This window comes from Pelodiscus sinensis, chromosome 9, assembly GCF_049634645.1.
Source record: "Pelodiscus sinensis isolate JC-2024 chromosome 9, ASM4963464v1, whole genome shotgun sequence".
NCBI lineage: Eukaryota > Metazoa > Chordata > Testudines > Trionychidae > Pelodiscus > Pelodiscus sinensis.
The window spans coordinates 60,984,893-61,011,959 of NC_134719.1; the positions used below are offsets into that span (position 1 = coordinate 60,984,893).

At 57.8% G+C, this 27,067-nt stretch overlaps 1 protein-coding gene across 5 annotated transcripts in view; it reads left to right on the forward strand.

Moving 5' to 3' along the window:
• Positions 1-20,124, forward strand: part of ASTN1 (astrotactin 1) — a 151,945-nt gene extending 131,821 nt beyond the window's left edge. For all 5 annotated transcript variants that reach the window (XM_075936893.1, XM_075936891.1, XM_075936892.1 and 2 more), the window contains 7 exons: positions 9,765-10,033; positions 10,865-10,998; positions 11,693-11,844; positions 12,726-12,861; positions 13,897-13,997; positions 15,990-16,173; positions 19,365-20,124. In XM_075936893.1, coding sequence (XP_075793008.1) covers positions 9,765-10,033; positions 10,865-10,998; positions 11,693-11,844; positions 12,726-12,861; positions 13,897-13,997; positions 15,990-16,173; positions 19,365-19,599 — 1,211 coding nt within the window. In that variant the 3' untranslated portion in view covers positions 19,600-20,124. The remainder of the gene's footprint in view (positions 1-9,764; positions 10,034-10,864; positions 10,999-11,692; positions 11,845-12,725; positions 12,862-13,896; positions 13,998-15,989; positions 16,174-19,364) is intronic.
• Positions 20,125-27,067: the final 6,943 nt, after the last annotated feature.

Here is a 27,067-nt window from a genome sequence, read left to right on the forward strand (position 1 = left end):
CAATTGTACCGATCACCTGACCCGTGACAGCCCCTCGCTAGAGGTTGGAGAGACTCGTTTTGAAATCGTTTGTAGGCCTTCCGAGACAATCCTGAAACTTCCCCAGTGGCAGCCGGAGGTCACGGTGTTTTAAACACTTAGATTCTTGCGAGCCAGAGCATATGTTTTCTTGCTACCTTTTAATTGGCTTCTGTTCTAAATTTAATCCCAACTGTTCCTGCGGGTGGCGGAGGCTGCTGCCGCCGTTGGAGCTGGGATGGCTCATGGCAGCCTCAGCATTTTGTGTGGGAAGTTAGAGTCTCATTCCCGTTCTTCCCCTCTCCCCCTCCGGGCTGCTTCCTCACCTGGCGGCTTCTCTGCCCCAGAACTCCCGACTGCGCCTTGTGGTTGTTTTCCCAGGTGCCCTTGGTGACGCAGTTAGGGCTCCGTTCCACTGAGGGAGCGTTGAGCGGAAATGAGGTTCCCTGTGGAAAGGGTTTCACCTCTAGGCCAGAAGGACTTGCACAGACCTCGGCTGCTGGCTGAGATGAATACAGGCTGCAGAGGGCCCTGCATCTTTCCTGGGCTAAGTGAAAGGAGGGGGAAAGGCGTCATCGTCTCCAGACTGGCCACTGTTCACTTGGCCCTCTCCATGCCCCTCCCGCGGTCTGAGAGACTTTCCTCACTGCCTGTACAAAGTCATAGGTTCCAATAAATCAGCCGCCCTCTGCCCAGGTTCCTCTTCTTTGGCGTCCCGGCACCCTGAGCGTATGCGGAGGAAATGGCGTTTTAGCTCAGGGGCCTGGGACCAGGGACTGATAATCAGGGAGCTTCTAAAAACATCGCTGCCGGGCGGTGCAAGACTTGTCTCCTTCTGAGACTGACCAAGCCCCCCACCCTCCATGGCAGATCCGCCAGCCCCGAGAGGGGATTCTGTGCCCGGACGATGGAATGAGACATCTGCTGACCCACCGTGGCGTTGCCAGAGTGAAACGGAGAGCCCGTGTCCTGTTCCCCGTTTCTCTTCCTTCTCTCTGTGTGAATTCAGGGCTTGTCCACAGAGCGCAGGGCCAGGTTTTCATTTGCTCAGCTCTCGTTTAGGCCGTAATAAGAGTGAGATTGCCCAAAATGCCCAGCAGTCACGGCTCCCACCGGTGGGTCTTCAGAATCCCCCAGCATCCAATGGGATGTGCTCTTTTGTAGATCTAACCACTTATTTTGAGGCCCAAAGGGGAGCTGAGTTCTTTGGAAAATTCTGGCCTTAGGCCATGTCTTCACTGCAGGGAAGGTTGATGCTACCACGATCAATCTTCCGGAGTTTGATTTAGCGGGTCTAGTAAAGACCAGCTAAATTGAATTCAGAAAGTGCCCCCATTGGTGCCAGTGCTCCTGTGAGGAGTAAGGGAAGCTGATGGGAGAGTTTGCTCTTGTCGGCCTCCGGATGTGGAGACTGTGTGGAAACTCGAAACAAGGTATGTCCACTCCAGTTATGTAATTAGCATAACTGGAGTTGGGTATCTTAGTTCAACCCTTCCCTTTAGTGTAGCGCTCCATCCTGTGAGGTGACGATCCATCCTGTGAGGTGACGAGCTCGCTGGTCTCCCGTTGGTGCTGTGGGACTGGGCCCTTGCCGCTGGATAGAGGAGCCAGGCTGACAGCCCAGGAGGCAGAAGTCCTCTCTCCAGGGTTGGTTCGGCTGAGACGGCAGCCCCATGAAAGCCCCCACACTGCCCTGGCTTTGTATTTCACCTCCGATGGGGAGGGGGCTCTCTGACTGCATGGCCCATTCCCCTGCTGACAAGGCCGGGGTGCCTAGTACCAGGCGTGGTGGCGGTTTTCATGACGTGGACCTGTGGGAAGCGGATTCTGGCTGTCTTTGATCGTATGTGGCCTTCTCACATGGTATCCAAGTGTCTCCCAGATGTATAAGGTGTAATGAATAAAGCCAGATGTGTGTCTCCCTGTTAGTAGGGGCTGGTCCGTCTCTATGTGGGGTGGTGTTAAGGGAAAGGCTGTGTCAAAAGCTTGCGTTTTGCTCAGAGGACGACGAGACTCACCGCCACCCAGCCGTCCTGATCTTTCCCACTTCTGTGGGGCCGGCACTGAGGAACCCTTCTCCTACACCCAGGGAACACAACAGGTAAGAAGAGCTACAACATGGCAACTGGGAGGCATTTCAGAATCCGGCAGGGCCGGGGTGGAGAGAAGCGAAGCGGCTGTTTGAAGTGAAGGGATGGCCGAGTGCTCTAGGCGCTAGGGTGAGATGCCTTTCAGAGCCTTGGTGATGGATTTCAGGCATTACCTGGTACAGCAGCGGGGCGAGCAGTTTTTCAGACAGAGCTGGCGGAGTATTTGTAAGGCGGTGTTATGGGATCCAACTGCTAATCCCAGCCAGTGGGCGGGGAGCGGGAGGAGATGGGCTCTTCCTCCAGATGTTTGTGTGCCCTCCATCACGTCCCACTCCAGCCGAGACGCTTCTCTGACCAGCGCCCTGGCTGGATTTCAGTGCTGTATTCATACGGCAGAAGCAGTCCGGTGCCACCCCTCTCTGGTCCCACGGCATTGCAGATCCGGCTCCTCTCCACTCTCTTGACATGGAGGGTGTTGTTCAGAGTGGAATTACGTGCGCACAATCCGGATTTGGTCCCAGAACAAGCAGTAACTGCTCCCCAGCCAGCCACTCGCACCCCCTCTCCTCTCCCCTGCTGCTCGCCGACTCGAGAGCAGATTGACTCCCACAGGGGGGGCTCGGTTCCACCTCTCCCTGTGTCTTGTTCTCGCGCGGCAGGGAAGCCAGATGTGCCCCGCGGATCCCGAATTGCAAGGCTGCAAATGACACGGCCAGGGTGTGTTTGGCTTTGCAGGAAGCCGGGCCCAGCTGCTGCCTTCTCTGGCTGGAATCCAAGGAGGCGGCCGCGTCTGTCTTCTTCCTCTCGTGTGTTGCGTCTCTCCTCCTTCGCTCTGCCCACCCGCCCCCACGTCTGTAGTGAACCGGGGCAGCGGGTTCGGCAGGGCCCGTGATTGACCAGAACAGCCTCCCCTGCCCTTGCAGGCCTCTGGACCATTGTCAGCCCGGCCTGGATCCTTTTGCACCCAGCTCCGGTGCAAGGGGCAGGCAGGGGTGAGGGAAAGCGCTGAAGACGAGGGGTTAATAGGCATCAGGGCCTGATGGTCTCCTCAGAAGCCAGTAGGAGTTGTAGGAAGGCCCGAGTGGGTGCTGGGGGAAGTTCATTAGTTTGGCACTTTCTGGCTGTTCGGGGCAGTGGCGGAGCAGACAGGCATCCGGGCTCCTCTCCCACGGAGTCCCCTCTCGTCTCCGGTCCCTGCTCCAGCGCAGGACTCTCCACACCTGGGCTTTGAGGGACTCTCGGCGTGTCGGCCCCGCATCCAATCCGGCTCTCCCTTCTGCAGAGGGTTTCTAGACATCTCCGCGCCCACGCGCCCCCGTAGCAACCATGCACGACGACGCGCGGGGGCGGCGGGGCCCGGAGATCTTTTGGCAGTCCGGCCTCGTCTTCTCAGAGCGCAGCAGTGGCCAGAAAAGCTCGCGGCTTTGCTTTTCAATCAGGAAGTTTCATTTGAAGTCTTCCCCCCAGGCTATTGAGCTGTTTCTCCCCGTGCAGTGTTACTCAATAGAAGCTTCCCTTGAAAAGAAAGAGACTTCGCTTAATGCGCTCGTTAGTGGAGATTGTCCGGCTTCCGAGGACATGAGCCCACTGCCTCGTCTCAGCCCGCAGCTCCTCTGTGCTCTTTGATCCAGCGGCTTTTGGAGGCGCGCCGGGGCACATTGCTGGAGGAGTGGAATTGATCTTAAATGGGCCTTTTATATCACGGCTGTCATGCTTTTCCCAGCCTTGCACCTCCCGCGCTATCACAGCGCCGCCTAGTGGGCTCGCGTCCGTAGGGCGTTTTAGCTTTGAATGTATCGCAACACTGTAGGGCATGGGCTCCCAAACTGGGGGGGCGTGAGGTGACCCCTTCCCTGACCCCCAAGTTTTGCTGCTGTTTTTGTTTTTGGGGGAGGGTTTCCCAAAAATCAAAAGGGGGACATGAAGCCGAAAAGTTTGGGAACCACTGCTGTAGGGATAGGTGGAGCCTTGCATACCCCATGGATATCCACGGATAGCGGGGTGCATAGCTGTGCAGAGCTCCTCCACGCTATCCAGGTGGGGAGGAGGACGGGGCAGGGCAGGCGTCTGTGCTGCCAACAGGGAAAGGGAGCAATAAACTGTCCTAAATATCCCTGCAGGAGGGGCCCTACCCAGCCCCCCTCTTGCCTGCATGGTGAGCATTGACTGCAGAGCCCTGGTCCTTGCTGCTCCACGCCCCCCAGTTCCCGCGTTCGTGCTGCCTGCGTCTTCCCTGCACGACCCTGCCCCCTCCTTGCTCATCTGTGCTTCTTTCCCCCTCACAGAACCATAGAGCTGGAAGAGACCTCAGAAGGTCAAGTCCAGCCCCCTGCTCTAGGCAGGACCAATCCCAACTAAATCAACCCAGCCAGGGCTTTGTCAAGCCGAGACTGAAACACCTCTAGGGATGGAGACTCCACTACTTCCCTAGGTAACCCATTCCAGTGCTTCACTACCCTCCTAGGGAAATAGTTTTTCCAAATATCCAACCTGGACCTCTCCCACCACAACTTGAGCCCATTGCTCCTTGTTCTGCCATCTGTCACTACTGAGAACAGCCTCTCTCCATCCTCTTTGGAACCTCCCTTCAGGAAGTTGAAGGCTGCTCTCAAATCCCCCCTCACTCGTCACTTCTGCAGACTAAACAGACCCAACTGCCTCAGCCTCTCCTCATAAGTCATATGCTCCAGCCCCCTAATCATTTTGGTTGCCCTCCGCTGGACCCTCCCCTCTAGCTGGCTTGCTGTGCGGGTGCAAGTAAAATCCGAATTGTGGACTGCGGATCGGCCGATGCACTGAGCCGGGCGGAGCCACATTTTTGTATCTGCACGGGGCTGCGGGAGAGGTGAGGTGAGGGGAGAGGTGCACCTGGTTGTTAATGTGCACCATGGGCCATGGAGTCTGAGCATCTTGAGCTACTCTGAGCTCCTAGGAGCTCTGCAAACAGTTCTGCCTCTTCCCCCAAAGTGGACTGGTATAAATCAAAGTGATGTCAGTCAGCAATTTTCATCTTCTTCTGCGTTTGCACGTTTTATTTGGTAACCATTAAAACGTATTCGCAGTGCGACATGGCCTTTTCCTCTAATGTCGTCTTACTCTTTGCTGACCAGGAGAATGCACGTTTGTTCAGGTTCTTATTTTTTACCTCTTTTCATGTTAGAAACCTGGTGAATGGTGCTTTGCTTGTTTACTTAATCTGTAATATATAAAGGAGAATGTTTGTATGTTTGTGCGCTAATAACTCAGACACAATAAGAGCGACCGCAACCAAACTTTGCGTGGGTTAACGTTTCCTCCAGGAGAAGGTTTTGAGGGACTATGGGAGGGAAGAGATGAGACCGACGCCCTCCTTTCCCTCAGGCTCCTCACCTCAGTTATATCAACTGTCCTGAGCAACGGGGGGTAACTCCAGCTAGTTGTTTATATTTGTGGCAGGACACGCTTGGCCGGGGATTGGAATTCAACTAAAATACACAAAACGCGCATCTTAAATGAGTTATTGGCTAACAAACCCTGCGTGTAAGTGTGCTGGGTAGGAATGCAAAAAGTAATTATCGAAACAGAGTTATTAGGAAGGAAGGAAGAAGTACTGGTAGATTGTGAATTGAAGTGATCCGGTCCCTGTGTGTGTTCCAGCTGTGAGGACACATCCGATCCATGCCCCTGAGACTGAAAAATCATGTGGCGAGTGTCTGTCAGTCCCTGCCTCTGCCCTGGAGTTCCTTGTGGTCAGCACAGAGGGGACACGGAGAGGTGTGAGCTGACTCTGCCCACTTCCTTCTTACTGCACATGGCTTGATTTGGAACCTTCTGCATCCTTAACCCTTACCTGTCAGTATAAGCATGTTGTGTTCTTAGCAGTCTTTCTGTAGTTAGTGTAGATTAGCTTGTCCCTGCTCTGGACCCTGCTCAGAACAAGGATTGTGCCCAGAGTTCTGGGTTCAAGGTCTGTCTCCCCTGTCCTCACTCCATCTCGCTCCGCGGTGACCACCCACGCTATCGTCTGCCTCCCCAAGTGCAATAGCTGCTTCTCCTTTCCTCCCCGGAGCTGAAAGGGACGAGCTCTGTCGGAGAGAGCACCTGGTGGACAGAGCCGTGCGACTCCCACCATGTCTGCGACCTCTAGCAGCAGCCGGAGCGGAGGCCAGAGCTAACAAAGCCAAAGATGCATAGCGGCCACGGTAGTATTGTGGCATGAATTATGGCTTCTCTCTTCAGGGTTCAAAGTTCAAACCAGCATCAAGGATTTGACCTTTGACCTTGCTGATCTCTTTATTGAAAAGACAAACCGGTTCTTGGCACTTGTTACGACTCCAGGACAGCTCCACTGCATTGGCGAAAGGTTACATTTGACAGGACAGCCAAGATCACTGGCTCTTATCCTCACCTGTGTCCCAGACCTCTGGTGGCCACCTCGTGTTCATGTTACTCCTGAGGGAATTGCGTGCCCAAAAAGACACATTCTGCATATTTTAGATTTGTCAGAATAACATCCCACCAGTTTCAATTATTTTGGTAAATTATTTCAAATTATTTCAAAATGCTTGTCAGCAGCTGTGTCTGTAACGATTCAGAGAGAGAAAAAATCCAGGAAATGTTTTGACAAATCTACTCATTACAAGGCATATTCATACAGAGCGCTGAGTAATAATTCATTTACATGACAACGCACCCCTCAGAAGCAGTGCAAAGGCTGGGGGGGAGTCGGGGGTAAAGGAGGAGCTGATGGAGGGGGAAAGAGCCTAGGTGTGAACTTGGAGGGTTGTTGGGGGTGGGTGGGAAAAGTATGGACCAGATTTGGGGTGGGGGGGAGGGAGGGATTGCGAGGGAGCTTTCCCCATGCAGACCCTGGCTGACCCCTAATCTTCCCCATTCAGTCAGGCACATCTGCCCAGTCCCCAAATGTCTGTGTCCCCATGTGTCCTTGCACCCCCTGTCACCATGTTTCCTGCCAACCCCCCTCCTCATCCCCATGTGTCCCTGCACCCCCACCCCATCCCTATATATCTGTGTCCCCGCTCAGCCATCCCTCTTCCCCCATTAGCCCTGCACCCCATGTCTCTGTTCCCTGACTCCGCTCCGGGTTCCCCCTGTAGCTCTGCCCCCCCCCCGTGTCTGTGCCCCCACTCAGACACCCCATGTCCCTGCACCTTCACTCCCACTCAGCCCTTGCCCCAGTCTGTCCATCCCCACTAGCCCTGTCTGTGACCCCCCTCGGCCCCGTGTACCCTGTGCTGTCTGTCCCCCGATCGGACCCAGCGGGCGCTGTGGAGAAAGCTCTGCAGGCTTTTACTCATCCCTCGCCTTGCTGGGCTGCCCAGGAACCGCTGCTCTGTTCTAGTGCCCTCTGGGGGGCAAAAGGCAGAACTACAACAGCTTTCCAGCAGAAACTACAGTGTTTTGTGTGTGTGTGTGGGGGGGGGGATTTCAAAAAAGGTGTGGCACATGAATTATGCGCACACGCCGTGGCGTGGAATTCCCCCAGGAGTAGCATTTGTGAGGTACTAAATTGGACTTGCACCCACACTTTCAGGAAGCACAATGCTTTGCTCCAAGCCTATTCTGTAGTCACAACCTTGGGAACAGCAGTATTATAGTAATCTGTACCACCTGCATCTTCGGCAGCCCCCTGACTACGGCTTACCAGACACTCGCATTTGGAGTACCGATAGGGACTGGCGCTCAAAGAAACGGTTACTTAACTGTAACTGGGTGGTCTTCGAGATGTGTGGTCCCTATCTGTATTCCACTTACTCTCCAGCTCATGACTGGATTAATGATTAAGAAGGAGCTGCTTTGCAAGATTGTCGAATTGGTGGATTTCATCCTCTCGTGCTTTGTTTTTAGTTACTGATTTGATGCAGAAAACCAGCTTTCCTGATTTTTCTACTCCCAGCTAGTTTCTTGACTGAATTAGTCATTGAGCCAAACTCATTGACTAAGTTGAAATGAAGACAATATTGTTATAATTTCAAATTTCATTTTAAATAAGTTTATTTAAAAATATATATTTAAATACAAATCTGATTTTAAATTAAAAAGCTGATTTAAAGTTAAAAAAATCTAATTTTTATGTATGTATTTTTAATAAGTGATTTTTTTTTTAATCCATCTTTCCAACAAGTATCATCAGGGAGATTTCTCAGAGACGAGCTCCAAGACAGAGGCTTTTGGGGAGGAAAATAAGATGGTTGTTACAACTATTATGTTTTCTTTTTTTTGCTGTTAACGTTTTGTGCAAGTCCCATGTTTTATTAAATATTAATTAGGCTGGGGAGGATTAGATATTTTTCAATAAATGTGCATTTTGACGTACAAATACAAACCGATGAGAAAACATTTCCGTCAATGCTAGAAGTGTACAGGCAGGCAAAGGAAGTAATTATTAGACTTTGATTGAAGGATATTTCATATGTATATTTTGACATTTGATGCTGATAATTTGTGTTTTAACGGTTGCAAAACTGTAACTTTTTGAATCAGAGCGTCTATCATTAAATAACTATTCTCTGCCCCCTATAATTTCCTGCAACTGTGAACATTTAAATCAATACAAATGGAGCAAATGCTTAAAACCCATAATTTTGCGCAACTGTGAAAACTGAAATAAATACAAATTAAAAAATTGATCCTCGGCTTTTCAGCCTAGAAAACAAAAGTGCTATGTTCTCCCGTGGCTGGAAGTTGAAGCTAGATGTAGTCAGGCTAAAAAGAAGGTGACAGCTCTTATAGTGAGGGTAACTAACCACTGGAACAGCTTGAGAAGGGTTGTGGTGGATTTTTCTATCGAGGTTGAATCCCTCCCACCCCCAAAAAAGACATGCTCTGCTTCAAATATGAATGAATTCTGGAAAGTCTGTGTTATCTGCTCTGACCTCCTGGAGAATCACAGTGGTTCATGCTTGGTCATGGCATCTATGAAACTGTGAATCTTGCCAGGTCTGTTAACACTGCTTATGTGTTGCTTTCTATGCCTAGTTTCCAAAATGCTTTACAACAGCTGGGTCAGTGTCATTACCTCCCATTTTACAGATGGGGAAACTGAGGTGCAGATTGGGTCATGTCTGAATTTCCAAAGGAGGGGCCTGATTCAAATTTAGTGGGTTTTGGATCACCCCTTCCTAGTTGCCTTATCTAAAAGCCGAAAATAAAATGTACAACGTGGTGACTCGGTGCTACACTGCCCTCTGGTGGGTGGGATGAGAGCTGAGGAGATGCTTGCTTTGAATTGATGATAACCTTTCTCCAAAGAAGTTTTAGTCTTGCACATTTTTTAAAAAAATCCAGACTTTTCATTTGGCTTTTACCTGGAAACGGCTTAAAGGGTTTCCCTCGAACCTAACAAGAATTATTCCTGGGCTGCGGCCGAGCCTGGCAGGTTTTACCCTCTAACGGAGGACTTTCAGGGCAGCTTTTTGGGATGTGAAAGCAGGTTCAAGTCAGACTAAACCTGAACTCTCACTCTGCCCCCTCCCCCATCGGCAGGAGAAAGGCGGCTCCTAGTGGAGATTTCAGGCACTGCAGATGGAATTCAGTCCACCTGGACATAGTCTGGCTCTGGGGGTGAGCGGCTCTGGGGGTGAAGCATCCAGGGAAGCAAACTCCCTGCCTGTCCCAGGGGCTGGCGTGATTCCCCCCCCTTCTCTCCGTTGACAGGCAATTCCCCCTCCGACGAGTCCGAGGAGCGAGAGAGGGACCCCAAGGTTCTCACCTTCCCCGAGTACGTCGCCAGCCTGTCCGAGTCGGGCACCAAGCGGGTGGCGGCCGGGGTGCGCATGGAGTGCCAGAGCAGAGGCCGCTGCCCCTCGTCTTGCCCGCTTTGCCATGTGACCTCCAGCCCCGACACGCCGGCCGAGCCAGTTCTGCTGGAGGTCACCAAAGCGGCGCCCATCTACGAGCTGGTCACCAACAACCAAACCCAGAGGGTGAGGAGCCGGCTGCTGGGGGAGGGGCAGGCGGGGGCAGGGCTGCGACTGGCCGAGCTGAGGTCGTCAGTAGGACCCACCCAAATTCACGTCCCTGAAAAGCTCAGCGCAGGCAGCAAAATGGGGTCCCCCTCCAGGAAGTCTGGTCTTTTGTGCGCTTTTGTGCACGGAAGTAAGGGTAGCAGTATCGCAACCCCCCCCAATAACCTTGCAACCCCAGCCCCCCCCAACTCCTAATTGGTCAGGTACCCTGCACTTACATTTAAATAGCTGAAATCCTTAAATCTGTGATGTTTAAAAAAAACCCGTGACACTGAAATTGACCGAAATGGACCATGAATTTTGGTGGGGCCTTAGTTACTAGCAGTGAATAGGTCGGGTGGGCCTGGAACGACCGCCCGCCCTTGTGTGGCACAGCATGGGTGGCCGGCTGGCAGCGTGGCTGCTTGCCCGCTGGCCGTGCCACAGCTCCTGGTTTGCCACCTGGGGCACGGCTCAGAAGGGTGAGTGGTGAGGAACAGCCAGCGAGTTCCCAGAGACAGGCCCCACAGCGAGCAGGCCCTTGGGGCGCTGCCCTCCTGCTACCCAGGCCAGAGCGCCAGCCAGCACGCGCGGGAGTAACGGGCCCCAGGCTAGGCGCAGCACTTGCCACCTCACCTAGCTGCAGATGGGGGAAGGCTGCCCTGTGAACGCCCCTCCCCTGACGTTGCTCTTGGCAGTGGGCGCGGGGCCGCAGCCTGCACAGGAAGAGACGGGCTTTCGCGGGCCAGCAGCGCAGTGGGCCTGAGGGCGGGAGAGGGGCCTGGCCCTGACCCGGCGCCTCCCTCTCAGCTGTTGCAGGAGGCCACCATGAGCAGCCTGTGGTGCTCCGGGAGCGGGGACGTCATCGAAGACTGGTGCCGGTGCGACTCGAGTGCCTTCGGCGCCGACGGGCTCCCGACCTGCGCCCCCTTGCCGCACCCCGTGTACGTCGCCTGCATGCCGATTCCGCTCCCTCCCCGGCAGCGCCGGCGCCAGGGGGCCTTGGAGCCGGAGGCCAAGAAGCAGCGCGCGGTGGGAAGCCGGGGTGGCGGCGGCAGCACGCCCTTCCCCCGCACTCCGTAGAAGGTCTTGGCCCCGAACGGGGGTCCCTGGGCCTGGCGGGGGAGTCGAGTCACGTTTCAGCAGCATCGCTTGGAACCGGGCGCCTTCCCCAGACAGACACCAGCAGGACTCCGCACGCCGGAAAACTGCACCAGGCTTGGCTGGGGCGGCAGCTTTCCTCTGTCAAACTAACACCGAGCTTTGGGCCCAGTTCTGGCCGGGCCGGGGCCCCTTCGTCAGACCGGCCCTGGTGGGGAGGCCCCGGTACAGGCGTAGCTCGGGGCAGGGTGGGCCGGGTGAGGAGAGCATCGGCTGGACCTGTGCCCTGGCTGTTCTGGGAAGCAGGTGGCCATGCTGGCCTGGCACCAGCCCCTGTGCCCCCCGCCCTGTGGCTTGCCTGCACAGCACAGCACTGCCTCCTGGTACAGCCATCGACATGAGGCTGCAGAGGACAGGAAGTGGCCAGTGGCTCAGAGGGAGCAGTGAGTGGAGCAAGGAAAAGAGCAGGGCCGTTCGGGGCAGGCGGGAGCTGCCTCTTCCCAGGGCCTGACCCCCTTGGTTTTCCCTCTTCCTCAGGCTGCGGCTCTCCACGGTGCACGAGCCCAGCAGCACCTTGGTGGTGCTGGAATGGGAGCACTCGGAGCCGCCCATCGGCGTGCAGATCGTCGATTACCTCGTCCGGCAGGAGAAGGTCACCGACCGGTTGGATCATTCCAAAGTGGAGACGGGTGAGGGGGGGAGGGGCGTGTCGCTCCAGAGCCGGGCTCGGCCCAGGTGCCTCTTTTGCTCTGGGGGCAGGGCGGCGCTGGCCACCCATAGAGTCCGAGCAACGCCCTCGCCACGTGGCCGCGTTTCGCAGCATCGGCTTGGCTGCAGAGGCGGGAACCAAGAGCAGGACGCCTTCAATAGCAAGGGGGCCCCATCCGCCAAGTCCTTGAACCCGGGCTGACCGTGAAGCCCACACGTCAGTACTTGGCTGTTGCTCGGGTTCTTCTGGACGGTTGGAGGCGAATCCATCCCAGGGGCTTGGCGGCGTGCCGCGGAAGGATGTCGGCTCGCGCCAAGGCAGCCTTGCTCTCCCGCCGTCAGAACTGGGGGCCCAAATCTTCAGAGCTAGCTAGACACACGCACGTCCTCGTGAGGATCGGGGCTCTGAAACTTGGCATCTTCACAGGCGCCCCTGCCGCGGCACAGAGTCTGACTGGAACGGGCAGGAGAGAGATGCTGGGTGCACGCCTCAGGGGGAGAGGGGAGGGGCATGCCATGCACCCCAGTCACGAAATGCTGATGAGCACTGTCCAATGGCCACTGATTCGCCCTGTACCCTCTTATCCCCGCGTGGCCAGAGCTGCAATCTCTACGCCCACAGATTTCTCTGGTTTTTCTCCTTAGTAGTCTGCAAATACAGGTGTGAATAGTTTGAGTTAGCCGCCCCGGGTCACTCAGGTGCTGCAGTGAGGGACCGACCTTATGGAGACAGCCAGGAGGTCTCGGTGATGGGACCGTGGCCGGACCGTGGCACTCCTCCCCCTCCCCCTCCCCCTCCCCTGCAGACATTGACCCCGCCACGGGAAGAGACGTGCCTGAAATCTCCTCCTCCTTTCCCTAGAGACGGTGCTGAGTTTGGTGGATGACATCATCTCCGGAGCCAAGTCGCCCTGCGCGATGCCGGCCCACGTACCCGACAAGCTGTCCACCACCATCTCCTTGATCATTCGCTGCCTGGAGCCCGACACCACCTACACGTGAGTAACGCTGCCTCCTAGTGGCTAGCACCCCTGCTTCTGATTGGCTGCGCTTAAGCTTTCTCCTCATCTTTTAGGGGGGCCATGGAGCGAGGGGGTGTTGGTTCTCTGCCCTGCCTTGTTGGGCCGGTGTCCTCCTGGTCCGATGTGCAAATACTCAATTAGTATCACCTCGTTGGCTGAGCTTGCCAAGGCCAGACGCTCAGCTTGGCTGGGGCCGTGGGTGAGCAAGTCCAGAAAGCGTTTGAGAACCCTGTTGGTTGGGGGGAAGATGGGGAAACCAAACGGATAAGTGGATTAGCACAGCCCGGGCTTCTTGCACCGCTGCAGGTGTGTGGAGCTTGATGGCCCCTGTGAATGCCTTCCAGCGTAACGAGACCCCGTCTCAACTCTGCCTAACCCCTCCCCCGCTAGAGTTCACATGGCCACCCCCGAACGATCGCTCTCCCAGGCAGGACGAATGGTGAGAGGGGACTGGGCAGATGTGCGAGAAGAGAGACTGAGAGCCCTGCACAGGCGGGAAAGGGGGCAGGTGTGTTTTATCCCCCAGCTGTGTCAGTAGAGGGGCAAGCCAGGCTCAGCTGCACGAGGGGATCCCCCTCAGCCGCCCCGGCGGGGCCTCGTTCCCATTGGCAGTCGCGGCCCAGCTGCCGAGGGAATCTCCATGCTCTGTGGATGGCAGAGAGCAGGCCAGGAGGAGCCAGGCTCAGCACACGGCATTCGGCACCGAGGATGGAGACAGCTGACTCTTTGCATTAGCTGCTGGCCAGGGCTCCGCACCGCGTGCTGGGCTGTCCGCTTGACTTGGCTGTGCTGCGGAAGGGATGACCAGCCAGGCCCGGCCCGTGTGCTGCGTTCTCCCCTCCCACCGGGCCGGCGTGGGAAGGCCGTGCAGGCCGGCGTGGGCGCCTGTGTCGAGCAGAGTGAAGTGACACGCATGGTAGCGTTCCTCCTGATGGGCACCTGCCATGTGCACGGGCGTGTGAGCCGTGTCTGCCATCCCGGTGCTGCCATAACAGCTTCCCTCTCCCCCAGGTTCACGCTCTGGGGAGTCGATAACACCGGGAGACGCTCCAGGTCAAGCGACGTGACGGTCAAGACCCCCTGCCCGGTGGTGGATGACGTGAAGGCTCAAGGTAACCGTTGCGGTTTGGGGGGGGCAGTGGAGCCCTGGTTTGACACGGCGAAGTGGATTGTCAGAGCACGACTACACAGCAGCCCCACTGTGCTTTTAGGTTAGGCTAGTTGAAAGGGTTCGCCCAGGCCCCATCGTAGGTGGGTCTGGCCCTGGAGAGGGATGGATCAGTCGCTGACCCAGACTGGCGGTGTACGGTATCCCCGTGACAGGTGCATCTGAAACTCCAGACCTGACCAGCCCCAAAACACTGGTGGTGTTTGGGGCTGGATCTGAACTTCTCCGCTCCAGCCCGGCCCTACTTCAGTGGCTGGTCAGACGGTAGGACCCTTTGGAGAGGAACTCTGGCTGCGTCCTCAGGGGGAGCTAAGCACCTAAACCTCTCTTCGGTTCTGGGCCTTGGTCACCGTCTGTGTCCATGCCAACCTAGAGCACCGCCTTAATGCCGACGCCGCGGGATGAGAACGGAGCAGCCGGTTGGGGCTCTGTGCATGTGATCTCCTGGGGGCTTGGGGCTCTCTGGATGGCGGTACTGCCTGAGGGTGCACGGCCCTTGGCGGTACCGCGGCAGAGCCTTGTTTGAGGCTCTGGGAGTCTGGATTGCACGGGTGGGACGAGCGTGTTGGTTTGGAAGGAAGAGCTCGTCGTGCTTCGGGGGGAGGTAACGGGCGGGGGATGGGGTGACAGCCGTACCCTTGTGAATAAACCCGTTCGGTTCCCACTCAGCAGCCGTCAGTGGCTTACGCGGCCTCTCCCAGGCCCGGGTTAGGAACGAGGCCAGTGGGAGGCCGAGTGGATGGCAGCTCGTCCTGCTGTTGGCCGTTCGGGCTGGTGGCAGAGTGTTAGGAAGGTCCCCACGAGGGACGTTAGCGATTAAGCGAACAGTCGTGGAATCGCACAAGCGTATTGGTCGCACGACTGTTTGAGAGCCCCTGGGGCAGGGCCGGCAGCCAGCACGCTCTGGCCCCGCTCCCGCTGCTGCCTCTGTATCCAAGGCAGGAGGACAGGTGGGGCCAGTCTGCGAGGGGAGCTAGTTTAAAAACCAGTTCTCCGTGCAGACCAGCTCCTGCCTGTATCAGAGGCAGAAGCGCGGGGTGGCACCAGCCCCTGGCGACAGGAGGTCCAAGCTCCCTGTGGACAGAGGCTGTGCTGGCATTTCACAGAGCAGCCTCTGTCTGTGGTAGGGCTGTGAAGGACTAGTCGACTATTTGCTAAGCAAATGCTTATCGGATAGTCGACCAGTCGCTCCTCCCCCCTCTTGCTGACTCTATCAGAGAGAGGCAGCCAGGGGTGGGAGAGAAGAGGGGGTATTTCAAAGCGGCCGCGCCCCACAGAGCCCGGGATCAGCTGGCGACTATCCGATGAGTCAGTTACCCGATACTTCACATTCTTAGTCTGCAGTGAGCCTGGCCCGCCGAGGGCAGAGGCTGCTCCGTGGCAGCCTCCCCTGCCGTCCCTCCCCCTGCTGCTGCCTCTGGTTCAGAGGTAGCAAGGGGTGGGGGAGTGCGTGTAGTCGATAAGATTAACTGATAAGCCCAGGTTTCTGGGTTAATCGTGTACTCGACTGCAGATTGACACCCCTGGTCGCCACGGGGGTGGACATGTCTGTGGCTGGCGTGAAACAATATAGTGTCCACCAGCTTTGACAGGGACAGCAACCCTCCTGCGTCAGGGCGCAGGTTGTCTCATAACTGCCTGGTGCAGGGTTCCTGGCGCCTCCCTCTCCAGCAGCTGGTATCGTCCACTGTCAGAGACATGCCACTGGGCATGGGGCACTGCAGGGCTAGTCCAGGCTGGGAAATCCACTGTCCTGCCCTTCGCGTGTGAGCTGGTGACAGGGTGGAAATTGCAGGATGCCGGGGTGGGTCCTGGCCCTAGATCACAAAGAGCTTGCTCCGGACTCCAGCGGGTTCTGGCTCATGGTCCCGGATTCTTACCTTGGTTGCTGACCCGGTTGGATGCTGCTTTTCTTTCCTCTCTGCTCCCCCTCCAGAAATAGCGGACAAGATCTACAACCTCTTCAATGGCTACACCAGCGGGAAGGAGCAGCAGACGGCCTACAACACCCTGCTGGACCTAGGCTCGCCCAGCCTGCACCGGGTCCTCTACCACTACAACCAGCACTACGAGAGCTTCGGGGAGTTCACCTGGCGGTGCGAAGACGAGCTGGGCCCCAGGTAAGCCGTGGCGCCAGGCTGTAGCGCGGGAAGGTTGGATTTGCCACGTTATGGCCGTGGCACCGACCGGCCGACACAAGTTCTCGTGGCGCTCGGCGCTGTACAGATGGGGAGGCCTGCCGCCTCCATAGGCAGGGCAGAGACCCGCTTGCCTTACAGCCACGCGGAACACGGGAATTCCCCCCTCCTCTCCCACCCAGCCTCTCGCGTTTCCCTGCAGCTTGGCCATAGCTGCTGTCTCGCCGGGCAGCAGCAGAGACAGCGGGAAAGGAGGCTCGCCTGGAGCCCATCGCTGTCCCATGGGTGCTGGTGCCGTGAAAGCAGGCAGCCTTGGAACCACGCAGCCGGGGTGCCACGCAGTCCAGGGTGTTGCAGGGCGACCCGACCCAAGGGAGATCAGCAGTCCAAAGGGCCGGACGCCGGGCTGTTGCGAGCAGCACTGTCCTGTGCCCCAGGGAGGGCAAGTGGCATTTGCGGCGCCTCGTTCCCAGGAAGGACTGCTCCGGACCGGCGCTAGGCCCGGTGGTAGGGGACACCGAGGGAACGGCCACTGAGTCTCCCAGCCCGCCCCTTGTGGATGTGACTTCCTGAGGCTGCAGAGGGAGGATCAATGTAAATTCTGGGAGAAGAGGGACTTGAACCTCTCTAACCGGGACTCTGTTCCTGGACCAGAGGCCCTGGTGACTGGGAGTCCAGCGGCGGGAGGGCCGGTGTCTGGGCGGTAGGACCAGGAGCCCTGCTGGGGAAGCGGTGGCAGGACCAGTGGGGTTGGGAGCAGGGGGCCTAGCAATGACTCCCCCTGGTCTGGCAAATTCCCTCCTTCGGGACTGGTCCGGTCCCCAGGGTGCCGGAGCAGGGAGCTCCGACCTGCAGCAGCTGGTTCCGTTTGGGTGAAAGATCCTCAGGAATAGGGGACAGCGCAGGGACGGGCCAGTCCCACTGGTAACCCCAGCGAGAGAGCAGAGACCGGCCGGGTGAATGCGAGGCCGGCTTTCCTTCCTGCTCCCGCAGACGCTGCGCCCCCTTCGGGCTCCAGGTACTCACGGCACATCCCCTGCTGCCCCGCCCTGCCCGTTCGCTGGCCGTCTGCGAATCCGCTGCTGGGCAGCTCGTCCCACGGCAGCCTTCCTTGTCCCGGATGAGGCCTGTCTGCGCTCGCGGGGCGGGGGTCTGGGACCACCAGAAGAGATTCAAAGACAGCCCCCGGCAGCACCCCCAAAGCTGTACAGAGGGGAAGAGAGCCCCCCTCCTCCCAGCTATGGAAAGCGTAGGGGTTCCCAGGCCTCGCCAGCTTGGCTGAGCGGTTAGGTGCCCAGGGAGAGGGTTGAGCATCTCTACAAGGTTCGGTTCTTGTAGAGAACCGCTCGGGGCACGGCCGTTGGCATCTCTGGGCGCGAGCCCTGCCGGGGGAGGGCTGGTGTTTTACCGGCACATCCGGACCCCCCAGGTTTCCTGCTGCTCTTCCTCCGTCTCCCGTCGAGAGACTGAGCCCCGGGCGGTAGGGACCAAGCATCATTCTCACCCCATTCTTTGGGGTGGGCACTTCCCCGCTCAGCCCCCGAGGTGCCGGTATTGGCCCTGGCAGAGGCGGACGGCCTCGTGTGTGGCAAAGCAGGCGGGACAAGGTCGGCGCTGACTCCTGCTGGCGGGTTGGTTGGAGTTCCCGAGCGAAGGGGCGGGAGATGCTGGCGGGTCACCGTCGGCCCCTGGACACGTGCGGGCATTGGGCGCGAAGTGAGCGGCTGATGCTCGTGCCGTGGGAGAGGAGAACGGCGCGGCGGCCGCAGAGGTCTCGGGGGAGGACGGATCTGGCTTTGAGCCTCTGCCGCGGTGAAGCCTGCAGGCTGGCGGGGACAGGACCGGTCGTTTGCAGGTGGCATCCTATCGCCGGCGGAGCATTCCTTGGGCAGCTCCCGCCGCGTTCCGGAGAATAACCCAGCCCGCTCTGGGTGAGCTGTCAGGAGGCAGCCGCTTCACCCCCTGCTCTCCTTGGGCGCGCGCGGTCGGCCTGCGCTCGTGGCGGCGTTGGCGGCCGTGCTGCAGGAGGCCGTGCTGGTCCGAAGTGAGAGGTTTTGGGCTAGGCACGGGCCGTTCCCGCCCTCCGGAGCACGCGTGGAGGGACAAGCTGCATCCCACAGATGAACAGCGGGTGTTAGTGCCTGGTCCAGCGCCCACTGACATGAATGGGCATCTCGCGCGTCTCTGGCCTGAGGGCTCCCTGCTGTGGTGCCAGCTGCCTGGGGAATGCGGAGCTGCTGCACTGCTGGCCAAGTGGCTCGTAGGAGGCCCCACCCCGCCAGTCCAGGCTTGAGGGAAGGTGCTAGAGGGGGTCGAACAGGCAGCCTGCTACCTTGGTGCCTCAGACCCAGCACGTGGCAGCCTGCGAGGTGGCTGGTGAGCGTGTGGTGGGGCGTTCTGCCACCGTGCCGGGGGGGCGGGGCAGCCTTCATTCAGCTCAGCAGCTCCAGGGCGCAGAGCCGGCCGGCCCGGTTCACAGGCCCCTGCCCGCTCTGTGAGCAGGGGCAGATCTGGGGGCCCCGCCCCACATCACGGCTCCTCTTCTGGTTCCTCCACAGCCGCCGGCCTAGCCTTTGGCGGCCTGGTTCCCTTCCGCTCTATGCTCGCGCCCTCCCTCGGCCCTCCGTCAGCCTTCTCCCCGTGCCGGCCACGATCCAGCTGCATGGGAACAGGCAGCTCAGAGCGGTTCCTTCGGGGGGGCCCGCAGCGCCTCGGACTCCTCCGTGGGGCCGTCCTGGGTTCTCCGCTCTGCCCTGCTCCGACGTGCGGCCTCCGCTCCTGGCTTACGGTCGGGGGGGCCTCTGGTCCTGCTCCCTCAGAGACCTGCTGCGTGACTAGCAGCCTGAGGGGGATGGAAGCCTGTTGGCAGATGAAGGCATCTGGCTTCGGCCGTTAAAATCTAGGGGGCACGCGACCCCTCATCCCCTCCCCCCACGCGCTGCCTATGGCTGCCAGGCCGGCCTCCAGCGGGGGTGGTGCCCGCGTTGCTTTTCATCCTCAGCATGGGCGCGGATCCAGGCTGCCCGCTTGGGCAGAGACGGGCTCAGGTCGCACGGAGATTTAAGCTGCTCGCGTGACTCCCTCTGCCGCGGGGCTGGTCTTCTCCTTCTCCCGGGCCTGTCTAACCTCCCCTGCTTCTCTCTTCCCTCCCCCTCCTCCCGCTGGGTCTGCAGGAAGGCCGGCCTCATCCTCTCGCAGCTGGGGGACCTCAGCGGCTGGTGCACCAGCCTCCTTCAGGAGCCCAAGATCGGCCTCCAGCGCGCGTCGCTACGCTACCTGGCCTGCCGCTACAGCGAGATCAAGCCCTACGGGCTCAACTGGGCGGAGCTGAGCCGGGACCTCAAGAAGACCTGCGAGGAGCAAGCGCTGAGCGTCCTCTACAACGACTACGGGGACAGGGACAACTGAGGCACGCCGGCGCCAGCGGGCGGGAAGAGCCCTTGTGGGGGTGCCTCCGTGGAAACGGAGGCACTGGCTGAACTCTCCAAAGCGAGCCCAGGCCGGGAAGGCCGTGCCCAGGACTACGCTCCCAGCAGGCCTCGCGAGCCCCACTTCTTGGTTTGTTTTGCTCGTTTTATCCAGAGGTTCCTTGGACTGGGGAGGTGAATTCATGCTCCGGAATGACAGATCCACTTGTAACGGTCCCGGCCCTTTCTCCCAACCCCTGCCTCCCCCGTGTGCCCCGCGCAGCATGAGCCTCAGTTTCCAAAGAGAACAAAATAGCAGAAGGGCAGAGAGAGGAGTCTCCGCGCTAGAATTAATAATCCAGCCTCTCCAGTAACGCCAGGCAGCAATATGGCAGCCGTAGCTCTCTTCCCGGTGGGGACACAGGCCTGAGATTCAATCTGAACACCCCCCCCCCCCCCGCCCCATTGCTTCAGGTGTATAACACAAGCTGCAGCCTACACCAGCAATAAATAAACTTCAACCCGTCCCAGGGCAGGGTGGGTTTGCAGCATCCCTCACCACCATCCCTTGATCATGGAGTCCCTAGTCTTGGCTCTGCGAGGCCCTTCCAGTGTGTAGTCAGCCCCACATAGCATGGCCCTGTGGTCACTGTTACTGCCCTGTTGACTAACAGACAAAGTCCTCTCGAATTTTTCCACCCATGTGTGGAATGCATTTTGTTGTGTGCACCGAGGCATGTGCACCACTCGGAGAAAGACAAATCTAGCTATGAGCCCTCTATCAGCTGGGCGGCACTGGAATTCCTCCTCAGCGGCCGCACAAGTGCACAGCTCACAGGGGGCACTGATGACGTGTCCCTTGCACTGGAGCAGACTTGTGGGACGCAGGTCTCCCGTTTCTGCCACAGTAAATAGCTGCTGAGCCGGGCCGCATTTGGGGCGAGCTAATGGAGCTGCTGGGGGGGCACTTACCCCCAGAGCCGCTTCCCTGGTACCAACTCTCCCAAGGTGCCATGCGGCGTGACCATAGGATGTGGAAGGGGGGGCCGAGAACCATGCGCGCGTTTCCACTGTGCAGCAGGGACCCCCCCCGCCTAGTGTGGAAGGCATCCCTACTAGCAGGCCCCTGGGAGCCCCTGCCTGAAGGGCTGGAGATGTGCAGGCCCAGCTTTGCAAGAGCTTTTCTAACACCTCCCCTGGAATCGGGCTGCTCTTCTGTGCTGCTAGTGCCGCGGGAGGGGCTCACCTGAGGGCTGTGCCTAGCGGCCTTGCTGCACACGGCTCCAGCCCTGCGGTTAGGCACCGTGGGGCAGTTTTAACCTCCCGTCAGCATGGGGGTGAGTATGGGAGCCTGGGGTTAGCGCAATTGCAGTCCAGTGGCAGACTGGCGCTTTATTCGCACCAACGACAGGAGAGGCAGCAAGAATTCTGCAGGTCGCCCCCGGCCGGGGCTGAGGCTACGCAGGTGGCAGGGAGAGAGAACCCCATTGACCTTGCCAGCTGAGAACGTTTCCTGTGGAACAACCGAGCCCTGCCCCCGGGGCCCGCGCTGGAACGGGTGTTTCGACTGTCAAAACAGAAGCGCCTTTTAATACTTTGGTGCTGGCGGGAGTTCCCTGAGCCCACACATCGTTTTCCTGCCAGCCACCTTTCCTCCCACTACGTGCCAAGGCCACCCACCTGTGTGTCTTGTACCTGATTTGGAGAGAAGGGCTCCGGCCCACAGCCAGCAGTGTTACGGAACGGGTTGCCAATCTGCCCAGAGCATTTTGAGACCGCTCCGCTCTCTTCCTCCCCTTTTTTCAGACAGGCAGAGGCAGGAGAAATCCCCTTTGGCGCAACACAGGCATTATAACTGCTTGCCAGTTGGGCATGCAGACCTGGGCTCTGGCTAGCCTAGAGCAGCTAGGAGGAGCCAGTCCGGTCCTTGGAGCATAGCCGGGCCGCGTAACGGCGAGATGGTAAATGCAGCCAGCCAGGTCCCCGTGCAAAACAAAGTCTGCGATAGGGGGTCCCCGTGTGCACGTCCCAGCTGCTACCCTGGATGGTCGCAGCTCTCCCAGCGCTGCACCCTCCCTGGTGTGTGAAATGCCTCCCATGCTGCACTTGCCCGGCTAACACAGCTGGGGGAACAGCAGGGCGGTTTTAGGAGCCCCACGGTGCCCCGGCCCTGAGGGCTGGTTGGTGCAGGGGCCCGGGTGTTCTAACTACCCGGCCCCGTCCCGCTTCGCTGTGTCTCTCCCTGCCGCGCTGGGTTGGCGCAGCCCTCGCCCAGCTGCGCAGTAACCTTGAAGGCAGATCCGGCACTTGCTGTCGGGCACGGTCCTGGGTTCGGTGAGGGAGCATCTGAGCCAAGCCACCTGGATTTATTCTGATGCTCTTTCCAGCAAATGCCTGGACAGCTTTGGCTAGCGCTGAGCAGCCCAAGGGCTGGGCAAGAGCGGCCGGAGCTGAAGGACCCCTGAACACGTTCGGCTTTGGCCCAGGAGTGAGGTTGTTGCTCACCAAGCAATGCGCCTCCCCCCCGCCCCCCACGGCAGAGCTAGAAGAGACTTTTCCTCTCTAGCAGGCTCTTACCTTTTTGGCACTTCCCAGGTGCAGCAGTGGAGGAGGCCAGCCTGGGGGGTGAGATTCTGCTAAGAACTCTTCTCCCCCTCTCCCCCCCCCTCCGTGGGGCTCTCCCACCTGCTAGGCAACTGATTTCTCCCGCCTGTGGCTTGCGACTGGGCTTCCCGGACGTTTCCAGGTGGCTGCTGCTCGTGGCATTTGGAATGACTTGCATCACCAAGCCCCCGCCAGCCGGCCCTGCCTTCCCGAGACGGCCCCTCTGTGTGATCACAGCGTCTAGACGTGGCAAAGGCCTAATTGGGTCACTAGTCCACGCCGTGGGCAGACCAGGCGCAGCTCCAGCCCTGGTGCCCACTGTGCGCACCAGCGCCTCGGCCCGTTCCCTTCCTAAAGGCCAAAGGAGCTGGGGTTTGGCGTTGTGGCAGAATGTTCCACTCTGCCCCACTGCTGTGGGCCCAGCCGCTGGGTTGTGGGGCCAGCACAGGTGGCAGGTGCTGGGTTAGTGATTCAAATGACAGGAGCCGCTCGCTAGGCGGAACACGTAGGCTATGTCTATACGGGCATGATTATGTGCAAGAGCATCCTTGCCAGTGTAGACGCTGTCTTGCGCAAGAAAGCTCTGATGGCCATTTTAACCACAGGGCTTTCTTGTGCAAGCAGTTCATGTTGCCTGTCTACACTGGCCTCTGGCGCAAGAACACTTACACAAAAGGGCTTATTCCTGAGCGGGAGCGTCAGAGTTCTTGTGCAAGAAGCCCTGATTTCACCCATTAGAACGTCACTGTTCTTGCGCAAGAACTCGCGGCCAGTGGAGACAGGCAGCAAATTTTGGCGCAAAAGCAACTGCTTTTGCGCAAGATCGCACCAATGTAGACACAGCTGTATTGTTGGGTGCTGAACACCCCCCCCCCCCCCCCAGGCGCTCACACAAGGTAGCCAGCGGCGGAGAGGGGCCTGGCCTTGTTCACCCAGCATCACGCACACGCAGGAGGGCGGCACCGAGCCGCAGCTCGAACTGAGGTTTTTGCGATAAAAAGCCCGGTGTAGATGGGGCCATTTGTCAGGGGAAAAACCCCGCTTTGCACACGAGCCCTTATTCCTCAAGAAATGAGGTTTCCAGGCTCTTGTGCAAAACGGGGTTTTTCCACCAACAGGCCCCAGAGGCTCGGAAGAGAATATGCAAATGTGTGAGATTTGCATTTCCTCGTCCGAAAAACTGCCACAGTGTAGCTGTAGCCTGATAGATGTTTGGAAAAATGACAAAGGCCATTAACAAAGTATTAACCGTTCAAAAGTTGGCATCTGCCCATGTGCCAACCAAATGGAGGCTGGTGTATATGCCTGGCCCCAGTCTCCTTTGCCCCTTTTTTCCGCCTGACTTTACGGTGGAGGAGTCACGGGGGAGAAACCGCTACGTTGTTTTCTTGGCTGTAGCCGTACCACGGTACTAGCATCCATCTCTTTTCCTCGTCGTGCAGTGATTTAACACGAAGATGGTTTGGACTGTTTGGGTTTTTTATTAGTATTATTATTACTACCGGTCTTGTTCCTGGCTGTTCTATTAGACCTCTGTGGTGTTTTGCTACTGTAGATAGAAAGTGGGAGGGGGCTGTGGCAAAACCATAAGGACTTTCAGTATTACGTAAAAAAGGGTTTAAAAAAATAATTGTAACACTGTAAAAATCCAGATGCAGATTTAACCGGCTATTAAAAGGAGCTGTTAGGAAGCTGCGGCTTTGGTAAATGGGAATGTTTGTTTAGCGTTTTGGTCCCCTCGAGGTCACTTTTGGCACTAGAGTAACTGTTCAGACTGCAGCTTCCCTGCCTTGGCACGCCAAGCCTGCCCTCCCGCCAGTTGCCACGAGCCCATCGTGAGCCAGATTAAGCACCTTCCTAACCACTCCCACGGGACCAGCCGTTCCCCTGGAGGCAAAGTGCCTGCAGCGCATGCAGAGTGCGCTGGGTCCCCCTTTGCCCTGCAGCAACTGAACGCGAGGGCGTTTCTGGCATTGTGAAAAAGGAGCGGTGGGGGGGGGGGGGGTAATGAATTGGTTACTAGCCGTTCCAATAGTGCCCATAGATACCATGGCCGGGCCTGGCCCCGGAGCCTCGCCCGTCCTCTGTCCCAGCCCCTCCTCTCCATCTCAGAGCCCGCACCCCCAACCGGAGCTGGAAAAAACCTGGCTTGAGACGTGCTACAAGGCCATGCGCACAGTGCGGCGCGCTCTGCAAGGCCCAGGCGGACAGCAGGCACTGCCCCTCCCGAAAGAGGTTCCAGGCTCCATGGAGCAGCAAGCTGCATTTTGCCACCCACCCAATCTCCTCTCTACACTGTCGTCTCTAATATTGCCACATCCCTTTGGTCCCCAGTCTGTCGGGATCAGATCTCTCCCCCGCAAGGCTGTGACTACCGATGGGCTGCACAAAGCAGTAATGAAAGAGAGTCACCACTCCAGCTCATGGGCCTTTCACCCCGCCCTGCTGGAAAAATCCTTCCTAGGGTGGAGCAAGCGGAGTGCTCATCCCTCCTGCTCCACTCCCTGACCCGTGGCTCGCACCTCCCTTTGGTAAGGCTGGGGCAGAACCACACTCCAGGCCTTGAACCCTTCCCCACGCTTTGGGAACTTTGGAACGGTTTGGCGCAGGGCCAGCTGTACTATTTAGAAAGCAGTTTTGGCTGGGATCGCAGTTTGCTCATCCTGGGGCAAAGGGGCCAGAGGAAGGTTATGCTGAGTGTGCTTTTAAATAGTAAATCCTAATTAAGAAAAGAATCCCAGAGGGACACAGGCCCAGTCCGTATGCTGCCTTTTGCTACTAAGGTGCGCTACCGCAGCCAGTTTTGTTCTGATCTCATACCGGTTTGTGACGTCAGTGGCCTTACTCCTGATTTACACCAGTGCATGTGAAAGGCCCTGGCTCTGTGTGGGCGACGAGGGTGCCCAAATCACTTGTGGATACTGCCTTACAAGCAAGGCGAGGTGAGGGACGGACAGACAGCAACCACGCACCGTGATCTTCTGAGAAGTCTCTTTGGCCTCTATACTCAGCCAGACTACACCCCTGGAAACAGGAGCGAGTGGCACCCTGGATCTTGGTCCAGATTTTAGGGCTTGCACCCAGCTCGTCTCCATGGTAAACCCACCAGCACCGGTCACAGCACATATCTGGGAGCCACCACGTGGACTATAGACAGACACGTGTGTCCCTGCAGCATCATGCTGGGCGCCACCAATTGCATGCAACGAGGAGGAAGAGGCAGAGGAGGGGAGATTATTTATTTCCATAGATTTTTATAAAAAATAATTATCAAATACAAAAAAAATAGCAGCAGTCTCAGTTGTGAATGAAACCCTCAGGCAACCAAACGCTCAGTGTTGCTACAGAAGAATGAGTCTTGTGACAGAAAAGCTATTGATTCATGGATGCAAACTCTCTCCCGGAATTCCCAGCCCGGCTTGCCTACCCCTCAGCATCCCCTCCCCTGTCCTTTCTGCCTACCGTATAACACGCTCGTGGCTGCCCACGGCAGGCATGTGCTAAACACGCCCATTAGGGACACAACCCCGAGCAAAGCTTTTCACAATTCCTCCCCTGCATCAGCCTGCAGCGCCTACTGCCGTCAGGCTGGGAAGGACAGAGGTGGTAGGAGGCAGCTGTTTGACATTCTCTCTTCTCCCCACTAAGTGGCACCCTTACTCCACACATCCTCAACCCGAGCAGCAGTTCTGCAGCACCCCCACCGGCGCACAGGGCCACTCCTGCTCTGTGAGCGGCTACAGCTCTGCTTGGCCAGCACTGGGCGTGGAAGGCTACTGACCTCGGGAGAGTTCAGGTAACCAAGGCTTCTCCGGCTCGCAGCACAGCTGGTTCCCGAGCGAGTCTAGCTCAGTGCCACGGCCCAAGGAGGTTACGACAGGCGTCCCTTTCTCTGGGTGGTCACCCAAACCCTGAGGCTCAACTTCATCCCTCATCACCTTCATCCCTCACGGCAGATCAGTGCTGATGCAAAAAATATGGCCCCCGCTGAACCGCTGCTCGCAGTGAGAGCACTGCTGGAGCACGTGGCGTTGTCACTGGGCCCCCTGCATTCTAGCTACCGGGCCCCTTTTTGGTGGGGCAAGGGTCTGAACCTGCTTTCTGGCCCCCAGCAGTGAGAACCTGCTAGAGCTGGGGCCTTGTGTCGGCACAACACATGCACCAAAGGGGCGTGGCCGCTCGAACACAGGGCCCAGCTGAGCCGACCTGTACAGGGCTCTGCTAGCAAACCCAAGAGGTGCGGCCAGGAAGAGCTTGGTCCTTATTCTCGGTATGAGCAGCCGGCATTCCATTGCCGTCAACGGCGCTCTGTTCACTGACGCCAGGGCTGCCTCTCCCTCTCGCCGCCACGCAGCTTGTTTGGCAGAGGGGGCTGGGCAGCGAGCAGTTGTCGAGAGAAAGCTTCCTACCAGCGGATTCCCTACTTTACAGCCCCATCTCCTTATTCTAATCAGTCACGGGCGGGACGGGCCCATCAGCACGCCCCCTCCTACGGCTGTGGAGAAGGGCTCTTGGGAAAACAATTCTTTCCTTGGAAAAATTCAACTTTCCAGTAAAAATTCAAAAATGGCAAATTGTTGGCCAAACCCTTGAAAAACGATGCTATGGCAATATCTCCGTGGTGCTGTAAGTCAGGGGTCTCACCTCCAGACTCCTTGATGTGTCTGGCTCATGGTCTTCCCTGCAGCGAATGTGAATGTGCTGAGCCATTTTTTTTTTTAGATACCAAATCTGAGGAACTATCCCAGACAGATGTGTCATTAGAGGTGATTTTGGAAAAAATTAATAAAACAGTAATAAGTCACCCCAACCAAATGTTCTCCATCCAAGAGTCCTGAAGCTCAGATATGACACTGCAGAACTAA